The sequence below is a fragment of the Strongyloides ratti genome (assembly GCF_001040885.1).
Source record: "Strongyloides ratti genome assembly S_ratti_ED321, chromosome : X".
Taxonomy (NCBI): domain Eukaryota; kingdom Metazoa; phylum Nematoda; class Chromadorea; order Rhabditida; family Strongyloididae; genus Strongyloides; species Strongyloides ratti.
The window spans coordinates 4,430,878-4,444,277 of NC_037309.1; the positions used below are offsets into that span (position 1 = coordinate 4,430,878).

Sequence of the window (13,400 nt, forward strand, 5' to 3'; positions counted from 1 at the left end):
TTTTACAAATATTATATAACTTTTTTTTTTATCGTTAACCCAAAATATTTAGTGTAAGTTATATATTTTTATATCATTTTAATAAAAGTTTTATTCACAAAATTAATCTACCTTACGTTCACATCTTACTGAATAAACCAGATACCGTCCTATCTCTGAAGTTAATCAGTTACGAGCTATCTTAGTACTTTGGATGGGTTACCTCCTGGGAACTGTTAGTAACATAAGTTTAATATTTTTCTTTTTATTTTAATTAATAAGGTTTTTTCCTTTTAAGATAATTATATATAAAATAGAAATAACAATGAACAATAAAATAATATTATTATTTCTAATTAAAAATTTTTTTTAATAAATATTAATTATAATTATAATAAAACAAAGATTCTATATTGAAAAATGTTTATTTTAAAAAATTATTTTAAAGGGAATCTACTTTAAAAGGAATACAAAAGTTCTCAAATTTATTAGTTTAACCTACTCCCCTACATGAAACTTTTCAATACAACATTTTAAGTTATTTTTCACTAATTTTAATAATGATAAATATTTTTTGTTTAAAAAAGTCATTTTGAAACATTTATTATATATATTTGAAAAGTACTAAAATTTGATAAGTTAAATCTACTTCCCCACATGAAACTTTTCAATACAACATTATGAGTAATTTATCACTAATTTTAATAATGATAAATATTTTTTGTTCATAGAAGTCATTTTGAATCATTTATTACATATAATTAAAAAGTGCTAAAATTTGATCAGTTAAATCTACTTCCTCACATGAAACTTTTCAATTTTCACAAAATTCTAAAATTCCAATTCAATACATCATTTTGAGTTATTTATCACTAATTTTAATAATGATAAATATTTTTTGTTCATAGAAGTCATTTTGAAACATTTATTATATATAATTGAAAAGTGCTAAAATTTAATCAGTTGAAACCTAATTTTTTTAATTTTTATAAACTTCTTAATATTAATTATATTACATTTTTTTTAATTTTTTTTTTGATTGATAACAACTTTTTAACAAATAATAAAAATTATTTTATCCACATAGAATTTTTTTTCTACATTTTATAATAATCATATATATATACATATAGATATATATATATATTAACTTTATCATTTGATATATGATGATATATTATATAACTTTTTTTTTTATCGTTAACCCAAAATATTTAGTGTAAGTTATATATTTTTATACCATTTTAATAAAAGTTTTATTCACAAAATTAATCTACCTTACGTTCACATCTTACTGAATAAACCAGATACCGTCCTATCTCTGAAGTTAATCAGTTACGAGCTATCTTAGTACTTTGGATGGGTTACCTCCTGGGAACTGTTAGTAACATAAGTTTAATATTTTTCTTTTTATTTTAATTAATAAGGTTTTTTCCTTTTAAGATAATTATATATAAAATAGAAATAACAATGAACAATAAAATAATATTATTATTTCTAATTAAAAATTTTTTTTAATAAATATTAATTATAATTATAATAAAACAAAGATTCTATATTGAAAAATGTTTATTTTAAAAAATTATTTTAAAGGGAATCTACTTTAAAAGGAATACAAAAGTTCTCAAATTTATTAGTTTAACCTACTCCCCTACATGAAACTTTTTAATACAACATTTTAAGTTATTTATCACTAATTTTAATAATGATAAATATTTTTTGTTTAAAGAAGTCATTTTGAAACATTTATTATATATATTTCAAAAGTACTAAAATTTGATCAGTTAAATCTACTCTCTCACATGAAACTTTTCAATACAACATTTTGAGATATTTATCACTAATTTTAATAATGATAAATATTTTTGTTCATAGAAGTCATTTTGAAGCATTTATTATATAAAATTGAAAATGCTAAAATTTGATCAGTTAAATCTACTCCCCCATATGAAACTTTTCAATTTTCACAAAATTCTCTAATTCTAATTCAATACAACATTTTGAGTTATTTATCACTAATTTAAATAATAATAAATATTTTTTGTTCATAGAAGTCATTTTTGCAGGTTCACCTACGAAAACCTTGTTACAACTTTTGTTCGGTTCAATCAACAGCGATTGGAAAGATTTAACATAAAAATTATAAAATTATTTATATCTCTTCCTGTCTCTCGATATTGCTTAGTTCCGGGTAGCGACGGGCAGTGTGTACAAAGTGCAGGGACGTAATCAATGTAAGCTAATAATTTACGTTCACTTGGAATTCCTCGTTCATGAAACATAATTGTAAGTTTCACTCCCAGTTACATAATGTTTTCAATGTTTACCCATTTATCTCTAAACAGGAACATAATGATCACTACATTGTAGCGCGCGTGCAGCCCCGGACATCTAAGGGCATCACAGACCTGTTATCGCTCTCTTTCAAATAGTTAAACACTATTAATCTGTTATTAAAATTAATATTATTAAAAAATAATATAATTTAATATAACATAGATTAGTGATAAATAACTCAAAATGTTGTATTGAAAAGTTTCATGTAAAGGAGTAATTAAACTAATAAATTTGAGAACTTTTGTATTTCTTTTAAAGTAGATTCCCTTTAAAATAATTTTTTAAAATAAACATTTTTAAATATAGAATCTTTGTTTTATTATAATTATAATTAATATTTATTTAAAAAAATTTTTAATTAGAAATAATAATATTATTTTATTGTTCATTGTTATTTCTATTTTATATATAATCATCTTAAAAGGAAAAAACCTTATTAATTAAAATAAAAAGAAAAATATTAAACTTATGTTACTAACAGTTCCCAGGAGGTAACCCATCCAAAGTACTAAGATAGCTCGCAACTGATCAACTTCAGAGATAGGACGGTATCTGGTTTATTCAGTAAGATGTGAACGTAAGGTAGATTAATTTTGGGAATAAAACTTTTATTAAAATGATATAAAAATATATAACTTACACTAAATATTTTGGGTTAATGATAAAAAAAAAGTTATATAATATATCATCATATATCAAATGATAAAATTAATATATATATATATGATTATTATAAAATGTAGAAAAAAAATTCTATGTGGATAAAATAACTTTTATTATTTGTTAAAAAGTTGTTATTAACCAAAAAAAAAATTAAAAAAAATGTATTATAATTAATAATAAGAAGTTTATAAAAATTAAAAAAATTAGGTTTCAACTGATTAAATTTTAGCACTTTTCAATTATATATAATAAATGTTTCAAAATGACTTCTATGAACAAAAAATAATTATCATTGTTAAAATTAGTGATAAATAACTCAAAATGTTGTATTGAATTAGAATTAGAGAATTTTGTGAAAATTGAAAAGTTTCATATGGGGGAGTAGATTTAACTGATCAAATTTTAGCATTTTCAATTTTATATAATAAATGCTTCAAAATGACTTCTATGAACAAAAATATTTATCATTATTAAAATTAGTGATAAATATCTCAAAATGTTGTATTGAAAAGTTTCATGTGAGAGAGTAGATTTAACTGATCAAATTTTAGTACTTTTGAAATATATATAATAAATGTTTCAAAATGACTTCTTTAAACAAAAAATATTTATCATTATTAAAATTAGTGATAAATAACTTAAAATGTTGTATTGAAAAGTTTCATGTAGGGGAGTAGGTTAAACTAATAAATTTGAGAACTTTTGTATTCCTTTTAAAGTAGATTCCCTTTAAATAATTTTATAAAATAAACATTTTTCAATATAGAATCTTTGTTTTATTATAATTATAATTAATATTTATTAAAAAAAATTTTTAATTAGAAATAATAATATTATTTTATTGTTCATTGTTATTTCTATTTTATATATAATTATCTTAAAAGGAAAAAACCTTATTAATTAAAATAAAAAGAAATATATTAAACTTATGTTACTAACAGTTCCCAGGAGGTAACATATCCAAAGTACTAAGATAGCTCGCAACTGATTAACTTCAGAGATAGGACGGTATCTGGTTTATTCAGTAAGATGTGAACGTAAGGTAGATTAATTTTGTGAATAAAACTTTTATTAAAATGATATAAAAATATATAACTTACACTAAATATTTTGGGTTAATGATAAAAAAAAAAAGTTATATAATATATCATCATATATCAAATGATAAAGTTAATATATATATATATATCTATATGTATATATATATGATTATTATAAAATGTAGAAAAAAAATTCTATGTGGATAAAATAATTTTTATTATTTGTTAAAAAGTTGTTATCAACCAAAAAAAAAATAAAAAAAAATGTATTATAATTAATATTAAGAAGTTTATAAAAAATTAAAAAAATTAGGTTTCAACTGATCAAATTTTAGTACTTTTCAAATATATATAATAAATGTTTTAAAATGACTTCTTTAAACAAAAAATATTTATCATTATTAAAATTAGTGATAAATAACTCAAAATGTTGTATTGAAAAGTTTCATGTGAGGGAGTAGATTTAACTGATCAAATTTTAGCATTTTCAATTATATATAATAAATGCTTCAAAATGACTTCTATGAACAAAAAATATTTATCATTATTAAAATTAGTGATAAATAACTCATAATGTTGTATTGAAAAGTTTCATGTAGAGGAGTAGATTTAACTGATCAAATTTTAGCACTTTTTAATTATATATCATAAATGCTTCAAAATGACTTCTTTAAACAAAAAATATTTATCATTATTAAAATTAGTGATAAATAACTAAAAAAGTTTTATTAATAAAAAAAGTTACTTTTAATAATTTTTATTTTATTAAATTTAAAACATTTATTTAATAAATAAAAAAAATTTATTGAGGAGGATAATAAACAATAGTAGGTATCCTATTTCTAAGTGGATACCTTCTATTGCTTTCCTCCTCCTTTTTTTTATTTTTATGATCTTCTTCTTGACAGACCAAAATTTCATCTTCATCACTTTTTTTTTTCGGTTTTTTTGGCAATTTTTTATTTTTTACAATGTTCTGCCCCACTTGCAAAAGTTTCATCTTTTCTTCTACTTCTTTAATTTTTTTCTGGCTAGCTTCGTATAAAATTTGAAGCTTTTCAATCTCCTTTTTAAAGTCTTCTTTTTCTTGCTGATCATTTACTTTTTCTTCTTTCAAAATTTTATTTTCTTGCTTCAACATTTTAATTTCTTGCATTAACTTTTCTTTTTCTTGCTGATCCTTTTCTTTATTTTTTTCACCATGTGCCAGAGCCATTTAACAGAAAAATTTCAATAAACTAAAAAAAAATAATTTAAAAAAATATTTATTAAAAAAAACATTAAAAAATACAAAAAAACAAGGTTAATTACGATATTTATAATATTTATTCATAATAATAAAGTTTTTTTATTATTAAAAAAACGTTGTACCAAACAATATCATAGCTTTGATTGCTTAGAAAGCGATTTAAAAAAAAAATAAGCTTAAAAAAAATAATTTATTATTTCATTTACTTTAATTATTAAATTTCATTATATATTTCTAGTATAATTATATTTTTTTTAAAAATTGTTAAAGAAAATATATAAAAAATAATTTTCATTTATTTTATTTTTAATATGTGTTAAAATTTTTATACAATAACTAAAAAACAGGATATATTTTAAAAACATTTGTATCTTATTCTTTTAAGCTTCTTCTATTATCTTTTGAAAATTTCATGTTTGTAGCTTTATTTTTACAAAATTTATTAATATTATTGTAAAACTTTTATTAATTTTTGAATTATGTTTATATTATTTTTTATGATTAATTATTATCATTTTTACAATACTTCAATCAAATCAGTGATTTCTCTTTACTTCTATGGATGTCATGGATAAGAACGTGTCTTCAACTAAAGATATGTTTATATTATTTTTTATGATTAATTATTATCATTTTTAGAATACTTCAATCAAATAAGAAATTTCCTCCTTACTTCTATGAAACATTTAAAAATTCAGTATCTTTAAAACAAAAAACTATTTTAAACTCCGAGTCTTCTTTTTTTGATCCAATATGAATGTGTATCACAACGATCATCCATTTCGTCCCCGTTATTAAATTTCCTAAACAATATATAATAAATTAAATTCCACTTACCTGAGAAAGGAATTAAAAATGATTCATAAAAACAGCTATATTTTTTATTACATATAAAAAAAATCCTTTGATTTACTTTGAACACAATACTTTTTAAAAAACATGAAAATAATATCTGGCATATTTTCTTTCGTAATTTTATAAAATAACAATTTATAAAAATATCATGCCAACAAAGCAGACACATAAACCTTTCTCTTTAATATCATAATCCTCCAGTACTCATTTAAAAAAAAAATATTCGGTACTCTTCATTCTTTTAATCCGGCTTCTTTAAAATTGTTACACTCTATAAACAACACTGTTCACAATTACAACAACATGTATCATTAAAATACATTCAATTATTAAATCATCAATAATTAAGCTCTACAAAGCCTTTTTTCATAAAACATTTCTGTCATATTGCTGTTTAATGTAGCAATATTTCATCCCACCTGGCACACTGCAAAAAAATTTTAGCTTCTAAAATATGATTAGAAATTACAACAAAACAATAAGTAATATCAGAAATCAAATCTGGTATCTTAAAAAAAAGAGTAAAACATTTTATTAAATAAATTTTTACAAATAAAATAAGCATTATTTATATCAATTTTTAGTTCCATTCCAACTTCTGAAAGAATTCTTATTCTTAACATTTATTAATTCATTTCACATTCATTAGTGCTGTACATACTGTTAATATACTTCTGCTCCACATAAATAAAGAATTTTTTCTCCTCAACTTTACTCTGATACTCCTTATTCGAAAAAATCCAATACCAATGAAAGATACAGCAGCTGGAGATGTCCTAATCTATTCAATCATTAATTTTTCAATCAAAAAAATCTTAAACATTTATCTTTGATTTTGATAATAATTACATACAATCAAGTGCCATTCATGATATTTACCTAAAAAAATTTAAAAAAAAAACAAAAAAGAAACTTACCTGTTTTAGATACTCCTTTTTTTTATATAATGATTCAATCCAATATCTTGAACAAATAGGAGCAGTTGAATCTAGTTAAAAAGTTTCAATAATGACAACAATTTCATCATAAAATAGTTAAACAGTATAGAAGTAAACATAATTTCATGTGTTTCTATATTATTTTGTGTAAAATTATAGAACATGAGATTTATTACATTGTTATAAAAATTTTTCATGTTATAAATTATTTATAAAAATATATTTATTTAAAATTCCCGATATTGAATTACAAAACGATAATTTGTATTTTTTATTTTTCTTAACTATGTAACTTTTAAATAGTTTTATTTTGTAAAAAAAACATCATAGTCATTATATTCATCAATATGTGCTATAAAAAGAAGCATTGTAATTTTTTTAACTTTAGGAAAAGAGATCCCTGAATTCATTTTTACATAAAATAATGATTATTGTTAATAGAAGTAGTAAAGCATAACTACTTTATTCGAGAAATCTATAGAAGTAAAGAGGAATCACTGATTTGTTTGAAGTATTCTAAAAATGATAATAATTAATCATAAAAAATAATATAAACATAATTCAAAAATTAATAAAAGTTTTACAATAATATTAATAAATTTTGTAAAAATAAAGCTATAAACATGAAATTTTCAAAAGATAATAGAAGAAGCTTAAAAGAATAAGATACAAATGTTTTTAAAATATATCCTGTTTTTTAGTTATTGTATAAAAATTTTAACACATATTAAAAATAAAATAAATGAAAATTATTTTTTATATATTTTCTTTAACAATTTTTAAAAAAAATATAATTATACTAGAAATATATAATGAAATTTAATAATTAAAGTGTATGAAATAATAAATTATTTTTTTTAAGCTTATTTTTTTTTTAAATCGCTTTCTAAGCAATCAAAGCTATGATAATGTTTGGTACAACGTTTTTTTAATAATAAAAAAACTTTATAATTATGAATAATTTTTTTTAATATTGTAATTAACCTTTTTTTTGTAATTTTTATTGTTTTTTTAAATAAATATTTATTAAAATTATTCTTTTTTAGTTTATTTAATAATTTTCTGTTAAAATGGTTTCTGATGATAAAATCCAAGTTAATATCTGCAAAGAATCCAGAGTTATAGCAGAAGCAAATGAAGAAATTGCTAAACTTCAGGAAAAATTGGCATTTTCTGAAAAAAAAAATGAAAAACTTCAACTTAAACACGAAGCTGATCAGAAAATAATTGAAGAATTGAATGAAAAAATAAAATTGATGCAAGTGGATCAAAAAAATTGCCAAAAAAAAAATTTGTCAAAAAAAAACAAAAAAAAGACTGTTGATGATGAAACGTTTGTCTGTAAAGAAGAAATTCATGAAACTGACAAAAAAGAGGAGGAAAACAATAGAAGGTATCCACTTAGAAAAAGGATACCTACAATTGTTTATTATCCTCCTCAATAATTATTTTTATTAATAAAATAAAATTTTTTTAATTGAATATATTAATAATAATTAAAAATAAAATTTTTTTTAAAAAATATATTATATAAAATTATAAAAAATAAAAGAAAGACTTCAAATTTTTATTTAAAAAAAATTGTTTTTTCATAAGCTGTTGGATATAAATAGATTAATTTACTAAAAAAGAATTTAAAATAATTATATTACTTTGTTTTTTAAGGTCAAGATCTCTTGATGATGTAAATATTAGAAAAATAAGTTTTAATATAAAAAATTTTTGAAATAGTATTAATATTTATTTTGTATATTAATTTTTTTTTATAAATTTTATATACTTTTTAAAAACTATTTAAAAAACATCTTTTAGTCAAATAAAAATATAAAAATTATTTTATATTGCAATTTGTTAGAAATTTTTATTTTTTTTAAATTTAATAAAAATTTTACATAAAAATCTTATTTTTTTATGTTAAATGTTAATATCTTTATTTATATAATTAATTGAAATGTAATTAATGTCAACAAAATAGTACTATTGTTTTTTCTAGTATAATGCATTTAAATTAACAAATTATATATTAACAATAATATAATATATATAAAAAAGGAAAATATTTAAAAAAAGTTTACTTTAATTTTTATATTTATTAAGCATATAAACTTATACTATTTATTATTAGATTTGACAAATTAACAAAAATATATATCTTGTTTTTTTACATTTAAATCCAATTAAATTTTTTTTTCAATTATTTTAGAAGAAAATTAATTTTATTTATTTCGATTATTGTAACTTTTTGATTAAAATACATAATTTTCTAATATAAAAATTAATTGCTATAGCATAAGTCAAATTTGAAATGTAATTATTCTAAAACTACATATAATATTCTTATATATTTAGATGATATATTTGAACAAAATTCACTTAAATTAATTACACAAAAAATGTAAAGAAATTGTATTTTGATAAATTATATTTGTTATAAATTATCTATTTATATTTAAATTTATATTAACAAAAATATCAAATTTAATAATATATCTTCTTATAGAAAGAACCTCTTTTAAATATTTATTTTTTAACATTACTTGATGATTAACTTTTCAAGGACAATTTTTTGGAAATATTTCTACATAATACCATATAATATTTATATATAGAATTTTTATTTAAAAAAAAATTTTCTTTTAAATCAATTTCTCTTCTTTGAGTACCATGATCAGGACGTTTTGGAATTTGGAACACAAATGGAATTTGTTTATTTTGCACTAAAGATAATTTATTATTATTTTTAATATTCATTATTAGGACATTATTTAAAAAAAGATGGATAATCAGAAATTTCATGTTTCTTATTATTTATAACATTTTGTGTTCTAGTATTTAACATTATTAATTCTTCAAATTGATTAGTAAAATTATTATTATAATTATTATGAGTATTTTGTAAGATTAATAAATTTGTTAAAGAAACTAAATGATTATTTTTATCAATAGTTACTTTTTATTAAAAACATAAAAATACTTAAACCTTTGCTGTTATTTTTATGTATATAATTTTTCAATCATTTAATATATTATTAAAAATGATTTAATATAAGAAATTACTATAACTTATCTATATTAATTTTAAATTATAAATTTTATTACATATTTATATAATAGTTTATAAAAATTTTTCTTATGTTTATGACTTAAAAATTATATTATTTAATTTAATCATATTTATTAATTAAATAAATTTTTATAATTTATAAATAATAATCAACTATTAGTTAATATATTTTATATAAATATTTTTATACAAAGAATTTAAATAAAATATTTAAACTTATCACATTTTACAATAATAAAAATAATTATTTACACATTATTCAATATATATGTAATAGATTTCTCGATTTTATTATTTATAAGTATTCTATTATAACATTTTTAAAAATTTTTCTTAATCATTTTTACTTTTTTAATTCACTTAACAACTGAAATAAATTTTTTTTATAAACAAAAATTTGGAATAATAGGTTATCTTTAATGCCCTTTTTTTATTGGTAAAATATTTGAAATTACTTTATCTAACAACTACAATACGTATGATAAAAATTCTTTAGCTAAAGTTAAAACTAAACTTAATACTTCTTTTGATATTATTGTAAGTGTTAGAACTGTTAAAAGAATTTGTAAGTATTTATATTAATAAATTAATTTTTTTTATAATAGATACTGTTGTTAAAATATATCACAATTGTTTTAAATAAAAAAACATATTGCTTTGGTTTAATAATTTTACCGATTTCTGAACAATTTATATACAGAAAAAGTAACTTTCTTAGTTTGTTTAGTTTAGGAAAATTTGATTTAAGTTGACATAAAAGTTATATTTTAAATTGTAGAATAAAAAAAAAAACGTCGTACCAAATAAATTTAAAAAAAAAAATGAAGTTTTTATAATACAACTTTCTCACATTAATTATATAATTGCTAATCTTAAAAAATAATGGTAAATTTTATTTTTTTTTAATTCAATAAAAATTATATTAAATTAATTTTTTTTATTGTGTTAAATGTTAAAATTTATTTGTAAAAAAAAATCAAAAATGTAATTATTGTTAACAAAATGTTATATTAATGTTTTTTAATAAAAATGCACCCACACAATCAAAATTATTAAAAAAAAATATATGGCATATATAATAACGACAATATTCACAAAAACAATTAATTATGCGTTTTCTACCCGTAAAATATATAAATTAAATAAAAAAAATTTGCTTATCAAATTGATAGATTAAAAAAATGATTATTTTAGTATTTATGCAAAATACATAACTTTGCTATTATTATGATGAACCCTAATAGCACGAGTCAAGTTTGACATTGTTGTATTTTCTGATGTTTTAAATGATTGTGATCCTTCACTAGAATCACTTTTCTTTTGTTGATGGCACATTATTATCTATGAAATCCAGAGAAGTACGATGAAAACTTTTATTTGACTGGTGTATTCTAAAAATGATAATAATTAAACATAAAAAATAATATAAAAATGTCTTTAGTTGATGACACATTCTTATTCATGGCATCCATAGAAGTAAAAAGTAATCTTTAAGTAGTTTGAAGTATTCTAAAAATAATAATAATTAATCATAAAAAATAATATAAAAATGCCTTTAGTTGATGACATATTCTTATTCATGACATCCATAGAAGTAAAGAGAAATCACTGATTTGATTGAAGTATTGTAAAAATGATAATAATTAATCATAAAAAATAATATAAACATAATTCAAAAATTAATAAAAGTTTTACAATAATATTAATAAATTTTGTAAAAATAAAGCTACAAACATGAAATTTTCAAAAGATAATAGAAGAAGCTTAAAAGAATAAGATACAAATGTTTTTAAAATATATCCTGTTTTTTAGTTATTGTATAAAAATTTTAACACATATTAAAAATAAAATAAATGAAAATTATTTTTTATATATTTTCTTTAACAATTTTTAAAAAAAATATAATTATACTAGAAATATATAATGAAATTTAATAATTAAAGTAAATGAAATAATAAATTATTTTTTTTAAGCTTATTTTTTTTTTAAATCGCTTTCTAAGCAATCAAAGCTATGATATTGTTTGGTACAACGTTTTTTTAATAATAAAAAAACTTTATTATTATGAATAAATATTATAAATATCGTAATTAACCTTGTTTTTTTGTATTTTTTAATGTTTTTTTTAATAAATATTTTTTTAAATTATTTTTTTTTAGTTTATTGAAATTTTTCTGTTAAAATGGCTCCAGTTAATCAAAAAATTGATAACGAATCCAATGTTTCAGCTGAAAAAATAAGAAACATTCAGAAAAAATTGGCACATGGTGAAAAAAATAAAGAAAAGGATCAGCAAGAAAAAGAAAAGTTAATGCAAGAAATTAAAATGTTGAAGCAAGAAAATAAAATTTTGAAAGAAGAAAAAGTAAATGATCAGCAAGAAAAAGAAGACTTTAAAAAGGAGATTGAAAAGCTTCAAATTTTATACGAAGCTAGCCAGAAAAAAATTAAAGAAGTAGAAGAAAAGATGAAACTTTTGCAAGTGGGGCAGAACATTGTAAAAAATAAAAAATTGCCAAAAAAACCGAAAAAAAAAAGTGATGAAGATGAAATTTTGGTCTGTCAAGAAGAAGATCATAAAAATAAAAAAAAGGAGGAGGAAAGCAATAGAAGGTATCCACTTAGAAATAGGATACCTACTATTGTTTATTATCCTCCTCAATAAATTTTTTTTATTTATTAAATAAATGTTTTAAATTTAATAAAATAAAAATTATTAAAAGTAACTTTTTTTATTAATAAAACTTTTTTAGTTATTTATCACTAATTTTAATAATGATAAATATTTTTTGTTTAAAGAAGTCATTTTGAAGCATTTATGATATATAATTAAAAAGTGCTAAAATTTGATCAGTTAAATCTACTCCTCTACATGAAACTTTTCAATACAACATTATGAGTTATTTATCACTAATTTTAATAATGATAAATATTTTTTGTTCATAGAAGTCATTTTGAAGCATTTATTATATATAATTGAAAATGCTAAAATTTGATCAGTTAAATCTACTCCCTCACATGAAACTTTTCAATACAACATTTTGAGTTATTTATCACTAATTTTAATAATGATAAATATTTTTTGTTTAAAGAAGTCATTTTGAAACATTTATTATATATAATTGAAAAGTGCTAAAATTTAATCAGTTGAAACCTAATTTTTTTAATTTTTATAAACTTCTTATTATTAATTATAATACATTTTTTTTAATTTTTTTTTTGGTTAATAACAACTTTTTAACAAATAATAAAAGTTATTTTATCCACATAGAATT

General features: G+C 18.8%; 3 protein-coding genes across 3 annotated transcripts; 2 read left to right on the forward strand and 1 right to left on the reverse strand.

Moving 5' to 3' along the window:
- Positions 1-4,821: 4,821 nt before the first annotated feature.
- On the reverse strand, positions 4,822-5,235 carry SRAE_X000095400 (Hypothetical protein; the record flags this gene model as incomplete). Its single annotated transcript, XM_024645360.1, has 1 exon — positions 4,822-5,235. The coding sequence occupies one exon, from the start codon at positions 5,233-5,235 to the stop codon at positions 4,822-4,824; it is 414 nt and encodes a 137-aa protein (XP_024510827.1).
- A 2,896-nt stretch (positions 5,236-8,131) lies between these two features.
- SRAE_X000095500 (Hypothetical protein) lies at positions 8,132-8,506 on the forward strand (the record flags this gene model as incomplete). The annotated part of the gene is made up of 1 exon (XM_024645361.1): positions 8,132-8,506. The coding sequence occupies one exon, from the start codon at positions 8,132-8,134 to the stop codon at positions 8,504-8,506; it is 375 nt and encodes a 124-aa protein (XP_024510828.1).
- A 3,801-nt stretch (positions 8,507-12,307) lies between these two features.
- Positions 12,308-12,790, forward strand: SRAE_X000095600 (Hypothetical protein; the record flags this gene model as incomplete). The annotated part of the gene is made up of 1 exon (XM_024645364.1): positions 12,308-12,790. One exon carries the CDS (start codon positions 12,308-12,310, stop codon positions 12,788-12,790), a length of 483 nt encoding a protein of 160 aa, XP_024510829.1.
- Positions 12,791-13,400: the final 610 nt, after the last annotated feature.